Source organism: Pseudorasbora parva, chromosome 12, assembly GCF_024679245.1.
Source record: "Pseudorasbora parva isolate DD20220531a chromosome 12, ASM2467924v1, whole genome shotgun sequence".
NCBI classification, from domain to species: Eukaryota; Metazoa; Chordata; class Actinopteri; order Cypriniformes; family Gobionidae; genus Pseudorasbora; species Pseudorasbora parva.
In genome coordinates this window covers 12,293,871-12,316,228 of record NC_090183.1, presented here as the reverse complement: position 1 = coordinate 12,316,228, position 22,358 = coordinate 12,293,871, and the positions used below count along the sequence as shown (strand labels likewise).

At 36.6% G+C, this 22,358-nt stretch overlaps 3 protein-coding genes across 4 annotated transcripts; all 3 read left to right on the top strand.

The window, feature by feature from the left end:
- Positions 1-303: 303 nt before the first annotated feature.
- On the top strand, positions 304-9,759 carry lnpk (lunapark, ER junction formation factor). Of its 2 annotated transcripts, XM_067459150.1 has the most exons (14): positions 304-372; positions 782-824; positions 904-945; positions 2,126-2,313; positions 2,539-2,597; positions 2,716-2,756; positions 2,887-2,970; positions 3,518-3,569; positions 3,650-3,862; positions 4,959-5,064; positions 5,206-5,276; positions 5,407-5,571; positions 6,168-6,254; positions 8,782-9,759. In XM_067459150.1, the coding sequence occupies exons 2-14, from the start codon at positions 798-800 to the stop codon at positions 8,964-8,966; spliced, it is 1,320 nt and encodes a 439-aa protein (XP_067315251.1). In that variant the 5' UTR covers positions 304-372; positions 782-797; the 3' UTR covers positions 8,967-9,759. The 2 variants fall into 2 exon arrangements, with proteins under 2 accessions (XP_067315251.1, XP_067315252.1); XM_067459151.1 differs by lacking the exon at positions 6,168-6,254.
- Positions 9,760-10,538: 779 nt separating this feature from the next.
- Positions 10,539-13,470, top strand: atp5mc3b (ATP synthase membrane subunit c locus 3b). Its single transcript, XM_067458305.1, has 5 exons — positions 10,539-10,606; positions 10,816-10,903; positions 11,552-11,629; positions 12,631-12,821; positions 13,166-13,470. The coding sequence occupies exons 2-5, from the start codon at positions 10,865-10,867 to the stop codon at positions 13,278-13,280; spliced, it is 423 nt and encodes a 140-aa protein (XP_067314406.1). The 5' UTR covers positions 10,539-10,606; positions 10,816-10,864; the 3' UTR covers positions 13,281-13,470.
- A 446-nt stretch (positions 13,471-13,916) lies between these two features.
- On the top strand, positions 13,917-22,180 carry chrna1 (cholinergic receptor, nicotinic, alpha 1 (muscle)). The gene is made up of 9 exons (XM_067458304.1): positions 13,917-14,158; positions 15,218-15,360; positions 15,530-15,574; positions 16,286-16,395; positions 16,534-16,729; positions 18,046-18,283; positions 20,243-20,466; positions 21,062-21,301; positions 21,468-22,180. The coding sequence occupies exons 1-9, from the start codon at positions 14,113-14,115 to the stop codon at positions 21,594-21,596; spliced, it is 1,371 nt and encodes a 456-aa protein (XP_067314405.1). The 5' UTR covers positions 13,917-14,112; the 3' UTR covers positions 21,597-22,180.
- Positions 22,181-22,358: the final 178 nt, after the last annotated feature.

The following is a 22,358-nucleotide window of genomic DNA, read 5'->3' as shown; positions in this document are numbered from 1 at the left end:
TATGCACGCCAAAATGAGTTTTTACAGTCTATGGTTTTGGCGTATACATTCCACGACATTGCACACTCGTACTAAATACGCATTTATGTGTGATCGGGTTGGTTTGATTATGTGATTACTACAAACAAGGGCCATAAATATATAGCCTACTCTCTTCTAATTCAAGTAAAATTATGAATAAACCACGCAGCATGTATTTTTAATGCAGAATTTACATTATCATGATTATATGTGATATTTTGGTGCAAGGCTTTTAATTGTACGCCACGGAGCTTTTATTTTGAAAGTTTAAATGAACTTCCGAAAACCTCTTAATACGTCACAGTCACTCGAGTCGCTCGGGCTCAGCCTCCGACCCATCTCTGTTTAAAGGCAAGTTAACTCTTACTAATGTTTGTCTTATAATATGCTCCACTGAATATTAACGTAATGAAAATATGTTGAAATCACACTGCTTACGGTTTTACAATGAACAAGTTAGATCCAGGACAGTTGTATGCTGGTAAAAAGGCAGGGCAGGTGTGTCTGCCAGTCAGTCCCTGTTGTTGTAATAAACATTGCAACTCCATGCAAGAATATATATAGCTGCAATGTTTTCTTATTTGTCAGGTGAATGTACTGGCTTTTGGTATTCGTTTGGGGTTTGCTTTTCGAATCCATGTTGTTTATTAAAAGACCAATATCCCAATTCCAAGACGGGATTGTTTCTCAATATGCATTATAGGTTGTGAATGTGTTGTGAGCGTTATTATAGAGGTTTCGTTTCTGTTTTATGCTCTAGATTTGCAGTTCTGACAATGGGAGCCATAATTTCAAGGTGGAAGGTGTGTATTTCACTCTTATTGCCATTTCCCCAATCAAACCCTTTCTATACACAATAATGTAATCGTTATGTTTTTACAGACTAAGCCTTCCACTGTGGAACTTCTAGAGTCACTGGATAAGGTATGTTCTCAAAGCCATTGTGACCTTATCACACATCACAGAACTGTACCTAGTACTGGCTGCATTGCTTTGGTATACTCATTCCTGGCTCTCCTCCCAAAGCCTCCGCCTGTCTGGAGTGGAGACTATTGACAGGACCACCTGTTTGCTGCGGTTGACCTTAACTGCCCAGTAGTGGTCACTGCTTGGTTTAGAGTGAGCTATAGGAATGCACTTGGCAATACCACAGGGCTGTTATGTTTAATTTCGCTCTGAACTTTCAACTGTAATTAACAGAGCTTATGTCCGACATTCAGTAGTCACAAGTTCTGCATTGACAGGGTCAATGTTTCACCGATTTAAGTTCTGTTTAGGATTTTTAATGCCATGCTGTAACGTGGCACACTGCGACAAATCTGTTGTTCGTAACAGATTATCTTAATATTTTGTAACTTAAAAAGCATTTCACTTGAATAAAATGGGATAAAGCCTCAAGCCTGATATATAAAATAAGTCAGATAATAAAATATTTTTAAATGGAACAGTTTTCAGTTGAAACTTTAGACAAAATATCAAAGGAAATTTTTAAAAAAAGTTTGCGTATGCCTTTTATGTTTTGTGTCATATTTGATACAACAGGCATTTATGGCCCATTTAGTACTCAAGGTGGAAAAACACATTTTATTGTTCAGAAATATGCAATTTGATGCAGTTGCTAAAATGTATGGCTACTAAGTAAAATCAATGAGACTACATGCATAAAATGCATATATTGTCGCTCTGTCTCTCAATAATAAAATGCTTACTTTCATAATCCAAACTCTGTAGTTAAAAACATAATGCATTGCAAAAAAATTATGATTGATAGATGTTAATCTTGAAAAAAAAAAAAAAAATCTGATTTCACAACAAAAAGACATTTCCTAAAGGTGGAGATTTTCACAATTATACAATAAATACTTTTGCTCTCTAAACAAGTATGAACTATCAATCAGACAACAGAAGGCATGTAGGTCAGGGTTTTTTTTTTTAGCAAAGTTTAGATGATAATTAGAAAATCGTGTGAAATCTAATACAGTATGCGTTTTAGGGTTCAATTACATCATAATACATTTTTTTACGTTACCTTACGAAGCATTTTTTCAACATTAATGGCATTGCTAATGAACTTACAATATTGCATTATGACTTGAATCCATAGGACATAAAGGACCTCGAGGAGTTCCGGACAAAGAACCAGCGCTTGCTGAAATTGTGGGTGGGCCGGCTTCTCTTCTACTCGTCTGCTTTGTATCTGATCATATGTCTGTGTGTGTATTACCTGTACTTCCCTGAGCAGTGGAGCGCTCGCATCATCACAGCCCTGCCTCTGCTGGCCTTTCCAGCACTGTGAGTCCTAAGTATTATTGCTGGACAATGATATTGTATTAAGCATGCTTATTGTGTTACTATTTTTAGTGTATCTTATGTAATTACACATGTATTACTTATTACTGCATGTTATATATATTGCATTCTATTATACCAATTTTTAAAGGTTAATGTTGTTGTATTGTCAACCATTTAGGTAGTTTTATTCTCTTGCTTAATTTGACCATTTCCGTTTCTTTATAGAGTGTTACTACTACGAAAAGTGCTCATCTTCCTTTTCTCCAAACGCACTGAGAGAAACAGTAAGCTTATTATATGTTGTGTTCTTCATCTTGAGATTTTGATGTGTTTGATCTGAGTCAGGTCCTTTTAGTGAATAGCTTTAGAGATTGATTGCTTCTATGGTTTCTTCTGCTTCAGATGAAAAATTAGACGATTTAAAAACACAGAAACGGAAAATAGTAAGTGTGATTTCAAACACATTAGAACAGAAGCTTTCTAAGGAGCTAAGCTTGTTTGTGGGTTTTAATATTTCAGATCAATAAAATTGTCTGTATGTTCCTTAAAAAAAATGAATTCTGTTTTTGTCAGCTTGAGGAGGTGATGGAGACGGAGACCTACAAAAATGCTAAACTCATATTGGAGAGGTTCGATCCAGAATCTAAGAAGAAAGCAGTAAGTGCAGTCAATAATATTATTATTAAAGGGATAGTTCACCCAAAAATGACAATTATCGCCCTCATGCCATCCTTGATCTATATGATCTTCAAAAGTTTTTTATAAAATAATCTCTGTGAGTCCATATAATACAAGTGAATGGGTGCCGCTTGGTTGACGCTTGAAAAACCACACACAGCGATCGTAGCAGTAATCCATACGACCCCAGTGGATCAGTCAATGTCTTCTGAAGTGAAATGAAAGGTGTGTATAAGAAAAATATGTGACAGAAGACCAGATGCAACAATTTAAATTTAAAAAATTGTTTTTACCGTCATGATCGCTATGTGTAGCTTTTCGAACCTCTACCGAGTGGCATCCTTTCAATGACATTATATAGACTCACAGAGATAATTTATTTTCCTAAAAATCTCCAGGATTTTGGGGTGAACTGTCACTTTAAAGCTTGAAAAGAGTTTTAAACAGATGTTGGGAACAGAGATTTATATTTGAAGCATGTTTAATATGAGTTGTGGTGGATGAATGCTTAGTTTGTGTTTTACAGGAAGCAGAAGCCACTCCAGTCAGACCACACATGACTCCTAGACCAGGACAAGGTTTGCATTTACTGAGTTTGTTTTTCTAGTTAGTGTGTTTTTTGTATGCACAATGCTCTCTATACTCACATTACATCCAGATCTAAGACAGCGCCATGTTGCAATGGCAACTCCTGGGCCTGCGCACAGTCTCATGACTCCAGGAGGCACACCCCTTCGTGCTGCCCCAGGAGGACCTCCAGAGAAAGGGCTCGCCGGATCTGTAGCCAGCCCGGCCGGAGCGAGCCAGGCAGAAACACCACAACATATGATGAGACGAAGCATGAATCCTTATTCACCAGGACCTGGATCAGGTTTAGTACACTCATACTTATAGTATTTACACTTCCTTGCATGGATTAGTAAATTAATATTGTAAAACAGATATGAAATTCTGATAAAATAATATTTCATATTAAATGGGTCATATCATACATTCTTTGATTCTTTAATTAATTAACCTGTTTTATGAACGTTGTCGTCTTTTATCATAATGGCTGTGTTTTTGATTGAAATGCACTGCTTAAATGTTTAATTATAAATCTCTGGGTTAACTAAGAAATGAGATTAACTAAATAAGATAAAACAAAATAGCCAATCATTTTAAATTGTACTAATAATTTAAATGGATTTCAAAATAATAATATTATGGTACAGAAGGTTAGATATGGAGAAGAAAATAAACATATGTTTTGATATATGCTATTAAATTATTATTATTAGTTTCATTTAAATGTACAAAGACAGGGAAATAAGCATGCATAATTACATTTTTAGCATTGACATACATATACTGTCAATATTGACTATTACTAAATACATTTCCCAAACTGTAATATAGGTTGATAATCAATATATTGTGCATTAATAAATGTTTACATATAAAAGTGTGCAAAATCTTATGCCCGTCATGAAAGTGTCATTTTTTAAAAAGCAATAGTTGGCCCAAAGTGAAAAATTCTGTCACCTTCCAACCTTACAGTTGACTTCCAATGTATGGGTAAAACAAAAATGAGACATTTCTTAAAAAAAAAAAAAAAAAAATATATATATATATATATATATATATATATATATATATATATATATATATATATATATATATATATATATATTTATTATTATTATATATATGTTCTACAGAAGAAAGTCATACAGGTTTGGAATGGTGAGGGTGAGGAAATTAAGTTAGATTTAATTTTTAGATTAACTTAAACATTTAAGCCTGTATTAAAATGTCTTCTTAACGTCTTAAATGAGGATAAATGCATGTCTGGCACTTTTGACAGACTGAACATTATAGACTACTTTGCCATATTTGATGTAATTTGCATTGTTTTGAAGTTCTGGCATGTCGTTTTCCTTTTTTGTACAATGATGAAGTGTTGATTATGTTCTTGATCATTCCAGGTATGCATCCCCCTGGACCACCTCTTGCTCGACCCATTCTTCCACGAGAGCGTAGCTCTGTGGACAGAGTCATTGAGTATTTGGTGGGAGATGGACCTCAGAACAGGTATGGCACTAGTATAATATACAATCGACTTGATGTTCAAGCTACTCAGAGAATCACACTGAACACTACTGGCCAGAATTATGTCAGCATGTGAGAATGATTTGTGTCTTGCCTTTCCCCCATTTATCCTTTTACATTCAGATATGCGTTGATTTGCCAGCAGTGTTTTTCCCACAATGGTATGGCTTTGAAGGAGGAATTTGAGTATGTAGGTAAGAGCCTGTCAGAGCACATTATGGAACTGTGCAGTTTTTAGCCTGAGGGTACTCAAAATGATAGTGTGCTGTTTCCTTACCCGAGAATCCTTTTTTTAATACTCATGTGTGATGTTTTTTATTACAGCATTCCGTTGTGCTTATTGCTACTTCATGAACCCGGCAAGAAAGACACGCCCCCAGGCACCAAGACTCCCAGAGTTCAGTTTTGAGCGCAGACTTCGCTCTGAATCTCCTGAAACACAATCTTCTGCCGCCACCGAGACACCAGAGGACAGTGACGCCCCTGAAGGTATTCTGCTGACAGCCAGTGACATCATTATGATGCCCTTATAAATTCATTGTGTCACATTGTCATACCATTTGTGAACCTGGACCACAAAACCAGTTATAAGGGTCAGCTAAATAAATTAACTTTCCATTGTTTGTCAGGATATGAAAATAATTGGCTGAGATACAACTATTTCAACTAAACATCTATGAAAATCTCAAATCTGAGGGTGCAAAAAAATCAATATATTGAGAAAATCGCTTGTTGCCCAAATGTTAGCAATGCATATTACTACAAATAACACATTTTTTAATTTACAAAATATCTCAATGGAACATGATCTTTCCTTAATATCTTAATGATTTTTGGCATAAAAGAAAAATCAATAATTTTGTCCCATACACTGTATTGTTGGCTATTGCCACAAAAATTCCCTGTTGACTTATGACTGATTTTGGGGCCCAGGGTCACATTTGTAAATCAGTCTTGAAATTGCAACTGGAAAGCCTCGAAGAGGAGAGAGAAGCAGTTTTGAAATCATTTGCATTTCTCATTTGTATGTTAGTCTATGTATGAATGTATGTATGTTGTATTTTATTTTATTTGTGTATTTTTAGACCATATTGTCTCGGCCCGCTCCACTTGGGTTTCACACTCTGGCACCCCCTGGAGTAAAGTTCATAGTTTCAAGAGAATTCACTCAGGTCCCAGACGCTACACACACTCACTTTACTTAAACATACTCTACCGTTCAAAAGTTTGGTGTCGTGTGATTTTTCTATTGTTTTTGAAAGTGTCTTGTGCTCACCAAGGCTGCATTTATTTGATCAAAAATACAGTAACATTTTAAGATTTAGAAATATTATTACAACTTAAAGGTAGGGTAGGTAAGAATTGGTTAAAAAAACTTTTTTTCCAAATTTGTTTAAACTTTCTTTATATATCAACACATAATTAAAATGTAAGTACTCTGAAAAAGAAAGTATAAAAATTGAGTGTCTGTAGACCTCTCACGACTGTTTTAAAGACAGCTCATTATTTCCATTCACTCCACCTTCTCCCTTCTGGGCACTTTCCAAAGCCACGCCCCCAAAATACATGAACACGCTACACCGGCCGCTCAGCTGGAAGACGCATTATTTACCTGAGATGAGTGGAGTGCATGTATTCACATAATGTCAGAATCACATGTAATAAAAAATCGAACTTTATCAGTATGAATATAAACAATATAAACAAATAAGTTTTTTTAGTACTCACTGTCAAGCTAGAATACCGATACTGGTAAAGTTTAAAATATATTTTTGTTTGATTCGGTAGCAAGCGAGTTATATTTATAAGGCAAAGAAAACGGGTAGCATCCATACATGTTTTTTCCAATAACATCAGTTATACTGTGATGAAGATGAATTTCGTGTAAGATTTATAACATGTACTGTGTTTTGCATGTAAGAGTTTCCATGATGAAAGCATTGTTGATTAGTAGCTAAAGCTAACTTAGTTCAAAAAAACGTTCCTGGATGCGGTGTACTAGCGTTTACACATGCATTTTGTTATCTAAAGTTAAATTTTGCAAAATTCAAAACCCTGCAAAACCTGGCACTCTGAATTTTGTATGCTCTTCCCTGCCATTATTTTGCCTAGGTTTTGTGCCTCTTGAACTGCTCAAATCAAACGAGCATGCGCATGTGGGCAGATCCTGTAGCAAAAGCGGTGGTAGCTATGGTAGCGAGAGAGAGTGTGACAGTCGCCCAAACCAATCACTTGTTTCGTCCCGAACTAAAATAATAAGCGGTGTTTATTGCAGATGTCTAGAGTCTAGAGTCACTCGATTTTTATACTCTTCTTTTCAGAGTACTTACATTTGAATTATGTATTAACATATAAAGAAAGTTTAAACAAATTTGGACAAAAGTGTGTTAGATCAATCCTACCCTACCTTTAAAATAACCATTTTCTTTTTAAATATATATATATTTTTTAAATTACATTTAATTTTAAACTGTTGTTTTTTCATGGTCTTTTGAGGAATAAAAGCCTACGTTTATTTTCAAATAGATTTGTTTTGTAACATGATAAACATATTTACTGTCACTTTTGATCAATTTGATGTGTCCTCGCTGAATAAAACGATGTATTTAATTAAAAAATAAAAAATCTTACTCATCCCAATCTTCTGACCAGTAGTGCACTGCATGATGGTGCTAAAGTGCTAAAGTATTCACCTTGGTGCTAAAGTATTCACCTGCTCTTTTCAGTTATTATGGATAACAAAATCATGGTTGCAATCATTTTCTATTCACTCTCATACACAAAATCACACAACACAATAATCACTGTCACCATTACAAGGCGAGACGGTGTGTTTGTAAATGGCTGTAAATCTTATCTGCATAATTGAAAAAATGTCTTCTAATGTGTGATTTGAACCCTTAAAGGGTTAGTTCACCCAAAAATGAAATAACGACAGTCCTAACTGCAGCCCTGGCTGTTTGACTAGTCACAGCCACAAGAAAACAAAACAAAATCCAAATCTAACTGTACAGTTATCATGATGTGTGGGTGGAGAAGCGGCGAACAGAATAACGCCAGCGTCCTCTCCCCCACGTTGCTAGTATAGTGTGCATATACTTGGATATGCTCTCGGACTAAATATAAAATATCTTAAACTGTGTTCCGTGTGTGGAACGACATTAGGGTGAGTCATTAAGGACATACATTTTATTTTTGGGTGTACTAACTCTTTAAAGAAAATGTTATGCATTTGACATTCAGCTATTTTTCCTCTATAGGCAAATATATTTTGTTTCTTTATATACAAATTGAAATAGCAATCAAAAAGATGATTTTTGCCTTTTGTGGTGCAACATTATCTGCAAGATTAATATTAAATTTAGCAAGATGGTTGGATTTTTGGTAAGATACTGAATGTCTAAAATGCTGAATACTTTTCTTTAAAAAATAATCTTATTTTCAAACCGTTAAGTGCATGGTTAATTGTCTTAATTAGTGTTTTTGTAAAATTAATAGTCATCTTATTTACAGTTTTGGCCATGCATATTGTGCTCCTTTTAATCATGTATTATCATACTCATTGACAATGACACAAATTATATTCTTATTTTATGATGCATTAATAGGCCTAATATGCATCATTTCTTACACACCCGCAACAGTACCATGGCTCTTATGAGTGTCCCCAGTGCCAATTATTTCATTTCATTTTTACAGATGAGGTGGAAAGAGCTACATGTGCTGACCCTCAGGACTCTGCTGCTGAAGATCCCTCTGTCGCACATGAAACCGAGGCAGAGGTGTCACAGCCTCGACGTAGTCCGTCCCCCTCAAAGGATGTCCAACAGGAAGAACCTGGAGCTCAGGGGGAACTGCAGAAAGAAGAGGAGGAATCCAACTAAACTATGTTTCAATGCATTTTAAACATGTTTATGATCAACACTGTTCAAAATAGCTTTTGGGTTTTGGCATGTTTTGTTTCTTCTCTCTACAGCATGTTCATTTAGCAATTCTGAAGGCTGTTAAGAGTTTTAACTGCTAATTTATTTATAATTTAAATGCACCACATCATTCACATATAATGGGCTAATCACATTACAGTTTGTAATACTAATGGTGTGGTGTGGCCCATATAGTAGTGATGTCAACCAGTACAATACCTGTGCATGGTTTGTTTATGAGGGTGATATGACAAAACAAACTGCAGTTGCTAAAATGTATTATTTTACAGTGTTACCACTCAATATTGCATAGTAAATAAGAACAAAAACATGGAGCAAGAAACTTTTAGCTTTCATCTATGAGTTTTGCTATCATTGTGTTTACAGAATTATTTGAAATGTGCAAAGTGAGAGCTGAACAAAAATACACTCTTTGTCTAAAGCTTTTTTTTTTGCACCAAATGCACTATTTTGATTCTTAAATATTTATTACTTTTGTTTTGAATTGTTTTAATTGCTTGTGTTTTTCTGGTTGCAATGGTTTGTTTACTTTATTTGCGTAAAATTCAACTGTTTTGTGCCTTTCTGGTTAAGAATACATTATTACTGCACAGGTTACAAGATCGCAAAATCTGTTCAAATAATTGGTGTCCGTACATAGTTTTCTGTATTGATGTTTACGCTTTACAAGTCAAATGATGCCGGAAGTGACACTAGAATTTATTCGTGAATAAAAAAATTGATGATAATGATAGTTTGGTTCTTCTGCATCATTTACATCATGTTCATGGGGATTTGATTCTTATCTCAACAGCAACACAAAATGTTTGTGCTTTGAAACTGGAATTATCTTTTTTTCTTTTTTTTTTGTCAGTAGTTGCATGTGTCTGCTGCTTTTACAGACTGTACATGCCAATACATTTTCCTTTTCTAAACCATAATTCTTAAAACATTATCATAAAATGGGAGGTTTTTCTCCAGTAGCAAATTGGAGTCAATCAAATGCATGTTTTAGAAATTAAAAAGCACAATATGGAAATGCTAAGTGAGACAATGTTTTTGAGGCTGCTGTGCCTCAGCGAATATTTCTAAAAAAAATTCTAGATCAAGAGATTCAGTTTATGTTCCCTTTTTATATGTGCCCTTAGAAATGCAAATAACTCAAAAAATTTCCTCATTAAATATTTATAGAAAACTAGAAATTATGATTCTAGTCATGTGTATATAATATTCTTGTGTGTCCTAATTAGCCTATTAGTAAGTATGAGAACAATGAGCAGTACTCAATAATAAATATTGTTTATATTTTATTTACAAAAGTTGAGTGAGTGTCTGCTATGTACTTTTGCCATGTTTCATGACACTCCTCTAGTAAAACTAGATCTGCTTGTTCAGCCATCTCTCTTATACATATTGATACACTGTTAGAAGTGTAAAAAGGCAGAAAATAAGAGTTTTCTGTTTTCTTTGCCCTTTGTGTAGTTTTAAATAAAGCACCACTGAATGACCTTCAAACGCGTCATTCATGCATCCGGGTTCTTCATTAAATAGAGGGTCGGGCATGCGCAGGAGCTCCTCAGCGGTTCGACCTCTGCAGCCGGGTAAGTGAAGGAGAGCTAAATGGGAACCGGCGAAGCTAAATTGCCACAATCGTATACCATCGTTACCCTTTAGATATATTTTTTCAAATAATTGTATCTATTTTAAGTTCTACTGATTGTCCCGCCTTTGCAAAAGCAGATATTTAGTGTCTGGTAGCTTTTTGAAAGCGCTGATATTGCATTGACCTTAAACTCGTCTTTTTCCGTAGATACAGACGCGGGTTTATTCTTCACCACAGTCAGCGAGCTCAATCAAACATGTACGCCTGTGCTAAGTTCGTGTCCACACCCGCACTGGTAAGTATTTCTGATGATTTTTGCAGTTGCAATTCAATTGCAATGGTCAGAGAATTATGCAAGAGGCCTAATGCACTTAACCCTTTTTTATATGTCATATTGGCATCTAAATAAAAAAAACTGCTGCTGCAAAATTCGTGTCTGCATGTCAATATGTTTAATATGTCAATGGACAGCTGATCGTTGTTGTGTTGCTAATGCTAACATCTGAACTGCGATTCCAGCCAAGTCAAGGTCATTATAACAATATGACAGCAAACTGTGATGTTTCGTGAACGGATGAAATGTGAAGCAAAACCGAACTGTCTGTATTACATTAGAGCTAAAGGGTAAAAATGGCAGTGGTTGTTGATTTATTCGAGGATGCGATGGTTATGTCCTGGTTTGTTGCTTTCCTTTGCAGTGGACTTGCCACAGCCCTTTTATTTCTTTTAATATGAATGGAGTGTTGCCTTCAATAGACTGTCACATTCCAAATGTCATGTATAATTTCTATATGTAGCATGTATTAAATGTCTTTTCTTTGACATACTACTTCATTCAAGTGCTGAAGCAACAGTTGGGCCTTGTGTGTGTCAGTCTGAAGTACAAGACTCCTAATGAACTTCATCATCTTGGGTGATAATGGCATTTTGATCCGTGTCTCAGGTCCGCTCTGGCTCAAGGGCGCTGTACAGACCACTCTCTGCCTCTGTGCTCTCCAGGCCAGATGTCGGCTCTGCAGAGGTGAGCGTTTTATTCATTTGCAGATTTTTAACATCGTTGGCACTTGCTTGCTGTTGTAAATGGACATTGAAGGGTTAGTTCACCCATAAATGAAATTTGTCATTAATTAATCACCCTCATGCTGTTCCAGACCCGTAAGACCTCCGTTCATGTTCGGAACGCAAATGAAGATATTTTTGTTGAAATCTGATGGCTCAGACAGGCCTTCATTGATTGACACAGTCATTTCCTCTCTCAAGATCCTTTAAAAGATATTAAAGATGTTATCTCACTGCAGTGGTTCTACACAATTTTTATGAAGCAACGAGAATAGTTTTTGACTTGTAAAGTGATGGACGATTTCAAAACGCTTCTTCCTGAAGCCTCGGAGTGTTATGAATCAGAGTATCGATTCATGATTCAGATCACATGTCAAACCGCCAAACTGCTGAAATCGCTGATTTGATACACTGATTCATAAAGTGCCAAAGCTTTATGAAGCGATGTTTTGAAAACGGCCATCACTGTACAAGTCGTTATTTAGTTGTTGTTGTTTTGCGCACAACTATTCTCATCGCTTCATAAAGTGATTGTAGAATCACTGTAGTGAGATGGGCTTTGTAACAACGTCTTTAGTGCCTTTTATGGGTCTTGAGAAAGGAAATTACATTGTGGCCAATGAAGGCCTGTTTGAGCCATCGGATTTCAACAAAAATATCTTAATTTGTGTTCCGAAGATGAAAGGTGGTCTTACGGGTGTCGAACGACATGAGGGTAAGTAATTAATGACACAATTTTTGGGTGAACTAACCCTTTTAAAAGTTTGAAAGCAAGATAGAAACATGCATTATGCATTTTCTTTAAAGCGGTTTTGAAAAACGTAAGTCTATGCAGGGATTTTTATACATCACCTTAAGATTCATTACTTCATTATATGAACCAGCATGCATACTTGTCGATTGAATTGTCAAGTGATGGTAGTTGCGTTTCATTCATTTTGATTATCGCGTCTTCTTTTAAAGGCCAGCCCAGCCTTCCTGCCACAGACCTCCATTTCCCAGGTTGCAGTGCGGGGTTTTCAGACAAGCGCCGTAAGCCGTGACATCGACACAGCCGCCAAGTTCATTGGTGCTGGTGCCGCTACCGTGGGAGTGGCAGGTTCAGGAGCTGGAATCGGAACAGTGTTCGGCAGTCTCATTATTGGATATGCCAGGTAGACTAGACCAACACAAACCACTGAAATGACCCTTCAATTTTCCTATTTGAAACCGATATGACGGCTTTGTCAGTTTTTTTCTTTTTCTTTTTCTTATGGTGGTCCAAAGTAACAAATTCATTAATATCTTAGTTACATTAAGAACTGTACTTGTGACTATTGCAGCAATACAGGTGTGGTATTTTGTAAAATTCCGTTTTAGTTCAGCTTGAGCGACTCATCCTGTCCCATTTCATGCATCACACTGTTGGGAGCTGATGTCTTTTGTCCATGACATAAAGCCAACTTCATTACAGAGACCAGGTGATAAGTGACCCCTAACCTCTCCTTCTCTCCTGCAGGAACCCATCTCTGAAGCAGCAGTTGTTCTCATATGCTATCTTGGGATTTGCCCTGTCTGAAGCTATGGGTCTCTTCTGTTTGATGGTGGCTTTCCTCATTCTGTTTGCCATGTAAATACTGCTCCGTCCGCCTCTTCCTACAGCTGTGACGACACGTGTTTTACACTGGCTACCAAAAGAGTTCTGTGTTGGTGTCAATAAAATTGTACATTTTCCAAGTTTTGTTGAAGGCTGATATGATAAAAACATGTATTGTAAAAATGTATCCAAATACAGAATAAATACATGTATTTCACTATTTAAAATGTTGGAATGCCTTTCTTGTGTTGGACTCTGGTGTCAAATGCTTGTCCTTTTCCAGATTAAGCTATTTGGGGTATTTTTAAAATGAGTAACTTTTGTTTTTCAATAATTCATATAATGGTCAATAGTTGTTATAAAATTGCTCAAGTCTTGCACTTTACTTGGTTTACCTGAAATCTAAATGATAATACTTAAATGTTTGTTTTTGTCTCTTAGGTTGTAAATGTAATTGTATCCCTATAGACCACTAGGCTTCTGAATATAAGTAAATACACGTAAAGCATCAGTAACTTTTGCTTCACATTCTACAATGATTGGTTGCAACTGCAAGGGGGCGACTGGGGACGTATTTTAGACTTTTTGTTGTTACAGTGACAACCAATAGGTATGTCTTTGATAGTTGTGTGCAACTGCAAACGTTAACGCATAGCGCTTAAAGTTTAAACCAAGCACGCACGTGCAGCAATGTTTGTCTCACGCAGACTTGACAGCTGCCAGCTCGCACAACGTGCATGTTTAACAATAGTGCCGCTCACTTCACGGACAGCTCCAGCTTCAGTCAGGACGCACAGTCAACTGTACCCGTGCTCTTCTAGACTGTTTGATCGTTCAGACTACTACACGGACTTTCTCATAACAAGGAGATGAATAACTTTATACTGATTTTACCACTTTTGCCTTTTCTATTTGGTAAGTAACCACTTTGTTTTCAATTAGATTTTTATATTGGGGAAACTGCCCTGTTAAATAAAGTATTATATTTTTATAATATAATTATAATACATTGATATGGGCTTTAGTTCAACAGTTATCTGCTATTATTACATAAATGTCATATTACTTAAATAAGCTCTGTGACAAGTAGGCCCAAGCGTATAATCGTACTATTCAAACGTTTGTTAGAAAACCGATACAGGGTCATTTCAATAGCGATACGTTATGTTCAAATGTTGGAGTTTTTAAACACTTTTAAAGTTTTCTATGCTTCTGTGTGTATGGTATGCATACTATGTACACTGTTTGATTGACAGGCGCAAGTGCGCGGCCTGCTGGAGTCATTCAAGTGGTTTGTGGATTTTATAAGCAGCGTGTCAGCGGTCAATTTTGTCCTATATTTGCTGACTGCAACTCGTCTCTCCCTACATTTTCTGTTTCTTATTATGACTTAACTTCTTAGCTGAGGCTGAAGACAAGGCTCTGCTCATCAGGGCGAAGTGATACTGTACGTGGCCTAAACCGGAAAAACTCCTTCTTTGATGTTTGAATCTAGAATTCTAAATGTAGGCTACATCATGTCGACTCAAACGCTCACTCATTTACGTGTCAGTCCACTTTTAATATGCATATTGGTGAAACAATGGAAATCAATCAAACATCGCATTAGAAATGGTCCCATTTTATAATATAAAAAAATAAAAAGCATATATATAACGGCTCAGAGATGTACTGTATAAGAAACTAAACATATTTTCAACACACCAAAGAAATCCAGTTATCTAAATAAATGTATTTACCTGCAGAATTTCTGCATTACTTCAGTTACTTCTGGTCATAAAATAACAGTCACATCACTCAGATGTGTGTGTGTGTGTGTGTGTGTGTGTGTGTGTGTGTGTGTGTGTCATATGCAGTTGCTTGAGTCCATCAACTTTAATCCTGTGTGCCGTTTAGGATGGATTTGTGTGTTTGTGAGAAAGAAGAGTAGGGTGATAACAGAGCATCAAAGTAGTGTGTGTCCTTGTGTTGCAGGACCAGCACTGTGCTCGGAAGATGAGACAAGATTAGTAAAGACTCTGTTTACTGGATATAACAAGGTTGTTCGTCCTGTCAGCCATTTTAAGGATCCAGTAGTGGTTACTGTGGGACTACAACTCATTCAGCTTATCAGCGTGGTAAATTATATTTCTGTTCATTTTTATTTCTAGAATTCAGTTAAAACTTGTAATAAAAAGAATACTTTTTTGTAACAAAAAAAAAAAAAAAAAATCTAGCAAAAAGTGTACATTGCATATACTTTTAATTTTCTCTTACACTTTATTACCTTCCCTTTCTTGTTTACAGGATGAAGTTAATCAGATTGTCTCCAGTAATGTGCGGCTAAAGCAGGTGTGGGTTTGAGCTTCTGTTTCAGTTCCTGTGCGCTGCTATCAAAGTAGATATCAAGATGTTTACTGTGAAAGTTGACCTCTATGTACACAAACTGAGATTTAAGCAATGTTAATAACAACACAACATTCTGTACTATAACATTTATTGTGCCAAATACTTGTGTCACTGGAAACCAGTCAAGAAATGTCCTGGTCACATTTCAACTTGCATTACATTATTACACATTATACTTTTTTTAATGTAAAAAGGACTGCATTGCAGTGTGGCTGGTATTGTCTTTCATTTAAATTATGATTCTCATTACATTTTGTAAGGATTTTATTTTATTAAACAAAGTTAATTTTCATTGAATAAAAGGCAGTACAACAAATGCTGCCACCAAATCACACTAAAATCAAAATGCACAATTATTTTCTTTTATGGAATATTGCAGTTTTTATTATAAAGGATTTATCTATGCAAACCTTTCTTTTAAATAATCATGTGGCCTCATCTTTAAAATCAGCATGAAACTAAAGGTCCCCCTATTGGGAAGTATATCCAAGTGAAACAGTTTCTCAAACGTGAAAAATGCAGAACGGGACTTGATTTTGCCCAAAAGTAATTGATTGGATTGCAACTTCTGTTTGATAATGACATTACCCATATGGATACATACAGCTAGGAGTCAATACACAATCAATCTTTTTCTCCTTTTCTCATGTTCAGCAATGGAAGGATGTGAATCTGCAGTGGAATCCTGATGACTATGGTGGCATCAGAAAGATCAGAATTCCATCCACTGACATCTGGAAACCTGATCTAGTGCTTTATAACAAGTATGAGTTACTTTTGTCCAGTTGGCTTGAACCCATTGCATTTATTTATCTGATTGGCACCTGTAGTATGTTATCAGGTCAAATAAATGCATTGAAATGTGCATATACCTGCTCTGATATGTTTCTTTATTTGTGCAGTGCTGATGGAGACTTTGCCATCGTCCATGAAACAAAGGTCTTGTTGGAGCACACAGGTTTGATAACATGGACTCCCCCAGCAATCTTTAAGAGCTACTGTGAGATTGTGGTCCTTCACTTCCCCTTCGACCTGCAGAACTGCAGCATGAAACTTGGAACGTGGACCTATGATGGCAATCTTGTCACCATCAACCCAGTAACTATAACAACACACATGATCACCATTTATGACCATCAGGCTGTAGTATCCATCTTGTTATTAAAGGATAAGTTCACACAAAAATGAAAATTCTCTCACCCTAATGCTGTTCGACACCTGTAAGACGTATTGATTCATGATTCGGATCGCGTGTCAAAGTGCCAGACTGCTGAAAATCACGTGACATTGGCGATCCGAATCATGAATCAATACGCTGATTCACAACCGTTCAAAACATTGTTTTAAATTCGGCCCATCACTATATAAGTCGGTATTTTGTTTTTTTTGCACACAAAAACTATTCTTGTCGCGTCATAAAATGATTGTGCAATTAATTAAAAAAACATTTACTGAAGAATAGTTTGCAGTTTCATCAGTACCACAAGGAGTTTGTAGGCTGTGCTCCCTCTCTACACGTCCCGCCCTATTGTACATACAATTGTCCCAACAATTATACTGTTTTCAAGGTCTATCCACATCATTACTGCAAGGTGGATAATTCTTATTGGCTCAGAGAAAATGGACAGTTATGCTAAATTTCCACACATTGTCAGTTAATCAGGTTCACGTGTCCATAGAGCACTTGTTGACGCTTTCACCCCAGAATTAGGCACGTAGTGACCTTCCAGATCTGGAGCAGGCACCAGCTTGCCCAGAGCAAAAAGACCACCCATATCTTAGGATCCCCATAATCCACCTCCAACATTTATCTGTAACAGAATATTGTGCAAATACACAGATACACAGTCTCTCCAAAGTTGGAGTTGATTAAGCTCCAGTTCTGACCAGAAAAATTCCCAAAACATACTGATAACATGTGCTTGCTCTGAATGAGAGGTACAGACAAAAGTACAGGCAATATTTATCTTGATTCTTTAGTGTTAAAGGTAAAGGAAAATATAATAAAAATGAAAGACAAATCCCTATTGCATCTCTAGAAGCCGGGCTAAGTGAGCAAACACTGTTCCTGCAGTCCTGGCATGTTAGGAGTATGTGATACCTCCGAAATTCAAACGCACAACAATATTTTGCTATCAGGTGTTTAGACACATCACACATCATCTCTAGACCAGACCCTCAGTTACCACTCAGAGACCAAATACACACTTTAGAAAACAAGAAACAATCAGTGATTCTCTTGATTAAATAAAATTATGACTGGAAAGAATACCATAAATAATATAGGAGGGTATTGATTAAGGCTTTGATTATGAATTTAATTTGGATATAATATAGGTATATTCAAGTGGCAGTGGATTTCTTAATCCAGACCTGTCACAGGTTATTAATGCATCTTTTTGTGTATGTATAAGGACAGTGACAGACCTGATCTCAGTAATTTCATGGAGAGCGGGGAGTGGGTGATGAAGGATTACAGGAACTGGAAACACTGGGTGTATTACGCTTGCTGTCCAGATACACCCTACCTCGACATCACTTATCACTTCCTCCTGCTCCGCCTCCCTCTCTACTTCATTGTGAACGTCATCATCCCGTGTATGCTGTTCTCCTTCCTCACTGGGCTTGTGTTCTACCTGCCAACAGACTCCGGTAACCCACTGTGTCTTTTTTGTGTCTGCGTGTGTGCTTTACGGACAAAATCTTATATCATGGTGAATTTTTATTTTATTATATCATGGTAGCTTTAATTATTTTTGCTTGAAATATATTTAAATATATAAATATTCATGGTTGAAAGTTGAACACATTATACAATGGTGCCATTGAATGCTTGAATCTGATTGGATGACAAATGCTTTAAGGAAATTATTTTCAGAGAAACACATGGCTGTTAAAAATGCAAAGTAGTTCCAGACAGGTCTTTACCACATTACAGCTCCATATCACTTTGCCATATGATTTCAATTATTTCAAAAGTTCCTTACAGATTACAACCGCAAAAGAACCAAAATCCACAACCACACTGACCAAGCAAACAAATATAGTAAACAATAAGATAAAAACAACAAATTATTTTGATGTGGGTTTTTTTTGCAACAAAATTGTGTTTTATGTATGTACGGAAAGCACATCATCTCTTTCTCTCGCTCTCTCACACTCAAACGCACAGTAAAATAGTTTAACAACTTAAAAGCTACATGGCATTTCTCACTAGCAAGGTAATAACAGCGCTGTTCTTGGAGCAGATAAACTTACAGTGGAGATACTGAACACTGTTGAGAGACAGACTCAGGTAGGCCTAATTCACATACACCAAGATATATATTCAGGGCAAAGTTCTTTATTTTTCTTATTTTAGGGGTAAATCTAATATAGTAGTTTTATATACTGTAGCGATATACTGTAATCCATCCAATGCCGCCCATACTGCGTTGGGCGAAGTTTAGATGAATATGTAAATATGTGCTGCTCGCTTTCCTCTCAATAACAAAATAAACAAAGAACTAAATTGAGAAACTTGAGAACTTTTCCGGAAAGTTCGCTTTGGCAAGCTGTATCGAACTCCAATACTAACTCCAATCGAACTTTGTTTTGGCCTGATTTAGTTCGAAATGACGTCACATCATTTTGTAACAAAATTCAAGGATAAGGAAGGAAGAGGACAGGGTTGGTTTTGGTGAGGCTTGTGCGTTTATTTTGAAATCAACAAAACATAAACCAAAAATCACGCACTCAGCGCATTCACCATAGAAACTACAGCACAACCAAAACACTGTCCACTCTCATACACAGTCTCCAGATTCGCACAAGTCTCCAGTTCCCCCTCTCCCTGGTCCTCGTTTCCCGGTGGCTTTATCCGGTCTCTCTGCGGCAATTACTTAAATGAGACACAGGTGTTTGTCATTTGTACTTGACCCACTTTCTCACCGCTTGTCTCCTGGCTCCCTCTCCTGTTGCAGACCCCACTAAACCACGCCCCCTGCCAAAATTGTAATATGTGTGGTAACCGTAGTATAGGCGGAATAATTGACTCCGGGCTTTGCGTCTTGGTCATATTACCACCTCAGGTATGCAGTATTGTTGTAATAATTCAACGGCCCATTGTCAATTATTCCTTAATTATTGTTCAGATATTTTACACTAATTCAGTACCTATGTTCTCATTCTGTCAGTGATACTCTCTTTAGTTCCCGTTTCTATGAACTTAACTTCTAAAAAGTGCAATGTGCTCTGATTGGCTGGCTGAACCAGTGTTTTGTGATTGGTCAACCACTTTGAGCGAGTTTCGTAAATGTCACGCCCTTTACTGTAATCACTTTTTTCAACACACTACACAATGCAGCAACTAGGCCTCGCCCCTTGGGTGGGAATTATTTAAATAATGTGACACGTTCGTTCCGTAAACTTACATTAAGGCAATTGCACTGTCATAGAGAATAACTTCCTTTGAGGTGATTTTTGTGCATTGCAACTTTGCAGAATTTTTTCATGCTCAAACAGCAACATTGCACGCTAAGTAAAAAACATGACAGATCCTTGTAAAATATTACAAATGACAGGTACTTAATTGGATGTTTTGAACTAGTTTCTGTCTTGTGCTGCGTGTAGGTGAGAAGATGACCCTCAGCATCTCTGTCCTGCTCTCTCTGACTGTGTTCTTGCTGGTGATTGTTGAGTTGATCCCCTCCACCTCTAGTGCTGTTCCACTCATCGGCAAATACATGCTCTTCACCATGATCTTTGTCATTGCTTCTATCATCATCACTGTGATTGTCATCAACACACACCACCGTTCTCCCAGCACACACACCATGCCTGCCTGGGTCCGCAAGGTATGTATGGAAAAGAGCAGTTACTCCTTTTGTTCAAGAAGTTCACATGTATAAGTTCACATGTAGTTCACTGTATAATTGGAATACAAAAGAAAAGCTTTGATGCAAACTAATTGTAAGTAATATAAGTCTCAAAATCTATTGAAATAGTACACTTACAAGTATACTGCAAGTACATTGATTTAAGTTTACTTACTACATAAGTATACTTGGACAATATACTTGAACTTTACTTGAGTATATCTTTTTTTTGTAACACTGCATTTTTGACACTTATTTTTACCTGTGAACAATCATGCAACTTAATTAACAAACGTACCTTTTTTGAAAGTTACATTCAAAATCCAATTGGCTCAAAACATTTAAAATGAACTTTAATCAAATGTGCATGAGTTTGGGATGGAACCACCTGTTCTCAACAATGTTCGATAATCATTATTTTTGCAGTCTGGTTTGGTGCTGCTAGTGAAGTATTTACTTGCTTCTAAATTTTACATGTATTTGTGGGTATTTTTTCCTACTTTGGGGTTTTTATAAACCTATTGATGTTCTGACCAGGGATGCATCATGACTCAGACTCTCTTCTGTTTTACAGATCTTCATAGACACCATTCCAAACTTGATGTTTTTCTCCACCATGAAGCGACCATCCCAGGAACGACAGGAAAAGCATCTCTTTCCTGCTGATTTTGACATCTCTGACATTTCAGGGAAACCCATGCCTGCCTCTGTTACTTACCACTCTCCAATTACCAAAAATCCTGATGTACGTAGCGCCATCGAGGGTGTTAAATACATCGCAGACACCATGAAAAGTGATGAGGAGTCCAACAATGTGAGAACATTTATCTCCTTCCTTTTACCTCCTATCCTCACAAGCTTTCACAACTTCTGTTCTTCCTGGCACTTTTGCAACTCCTTGAACAGGAGTTGTGAAGTGCTACCTTTCTGTTCTTCCTTCATCTGACTGCTTGTTTCTTTCACTCTGTCTGTTCATCAAGGCCGCAGAGGAATGGAAGTTTGTCGCTATGGTCCTGGATCACATTCTTCTATGTGTGTTCATGGCGGTGTGTATTATTGGCACTTTAGGGGTGTTTGCCGGACGCCTGATCGAGCTCAGCATGCTGTGAGAGTCCAAAGGCCCAACTGAAGCCAGGGACTGGAGTGCTCCGACTCTCTGCTGAGCTGTAGCGAAGAGGCTGCTTGGAACAGTGTGCTTAGACAACAACTGGAAAATAAAACACACATCACCACTTGTCTCTCTTCATTTAAATTATATCTGTCATTACAGCTGCTCCTTCCCTCAGAATATCAGTATCAGTACTGTGTTCATATGTATCTTGACTGAATTAAGCACAGAAGCAGAGAAACATGAAAACGTGTGACATTTATTTTACGGAGTATATTATATTTCATTCTGTTAGGGTTAGCTATATATGTTAGATTTGTTTCAAATGTTTTTTTATTTTTCTTGGTTTGTGTTTTCTGTGGTAACCAATGTACTTGAATGGCTTGATAAGAACGAATACACTGTGTAACAGCCCATTAACAAAAAAAGGAATAGCAAACAAATGTTTGAGGATATTGCTGTTTTTATTTGGTTTGTATTTAATAATTAATTAAAGTTTCTTTTTAGGCATACATGCCTCATTGAAAAACATTTGTCTTTAACTTCTCTTAATATCACAATGTTGGGTTTTCTTTATTAATAATTTTCCTCATTGTAATTCTATGCTTTGGTGGTTCGGCACCTATTTTATGTGTATGTTTTTGTTTCTCACAGCGACCAGAAATAAAAAAATACAAAATTAAAAAATTAAAATGATTTCAACAAAGGACAAAAATATTACATAAATCCCAAACTGTAAAAAAGCGCACCTGTATCAATTTAT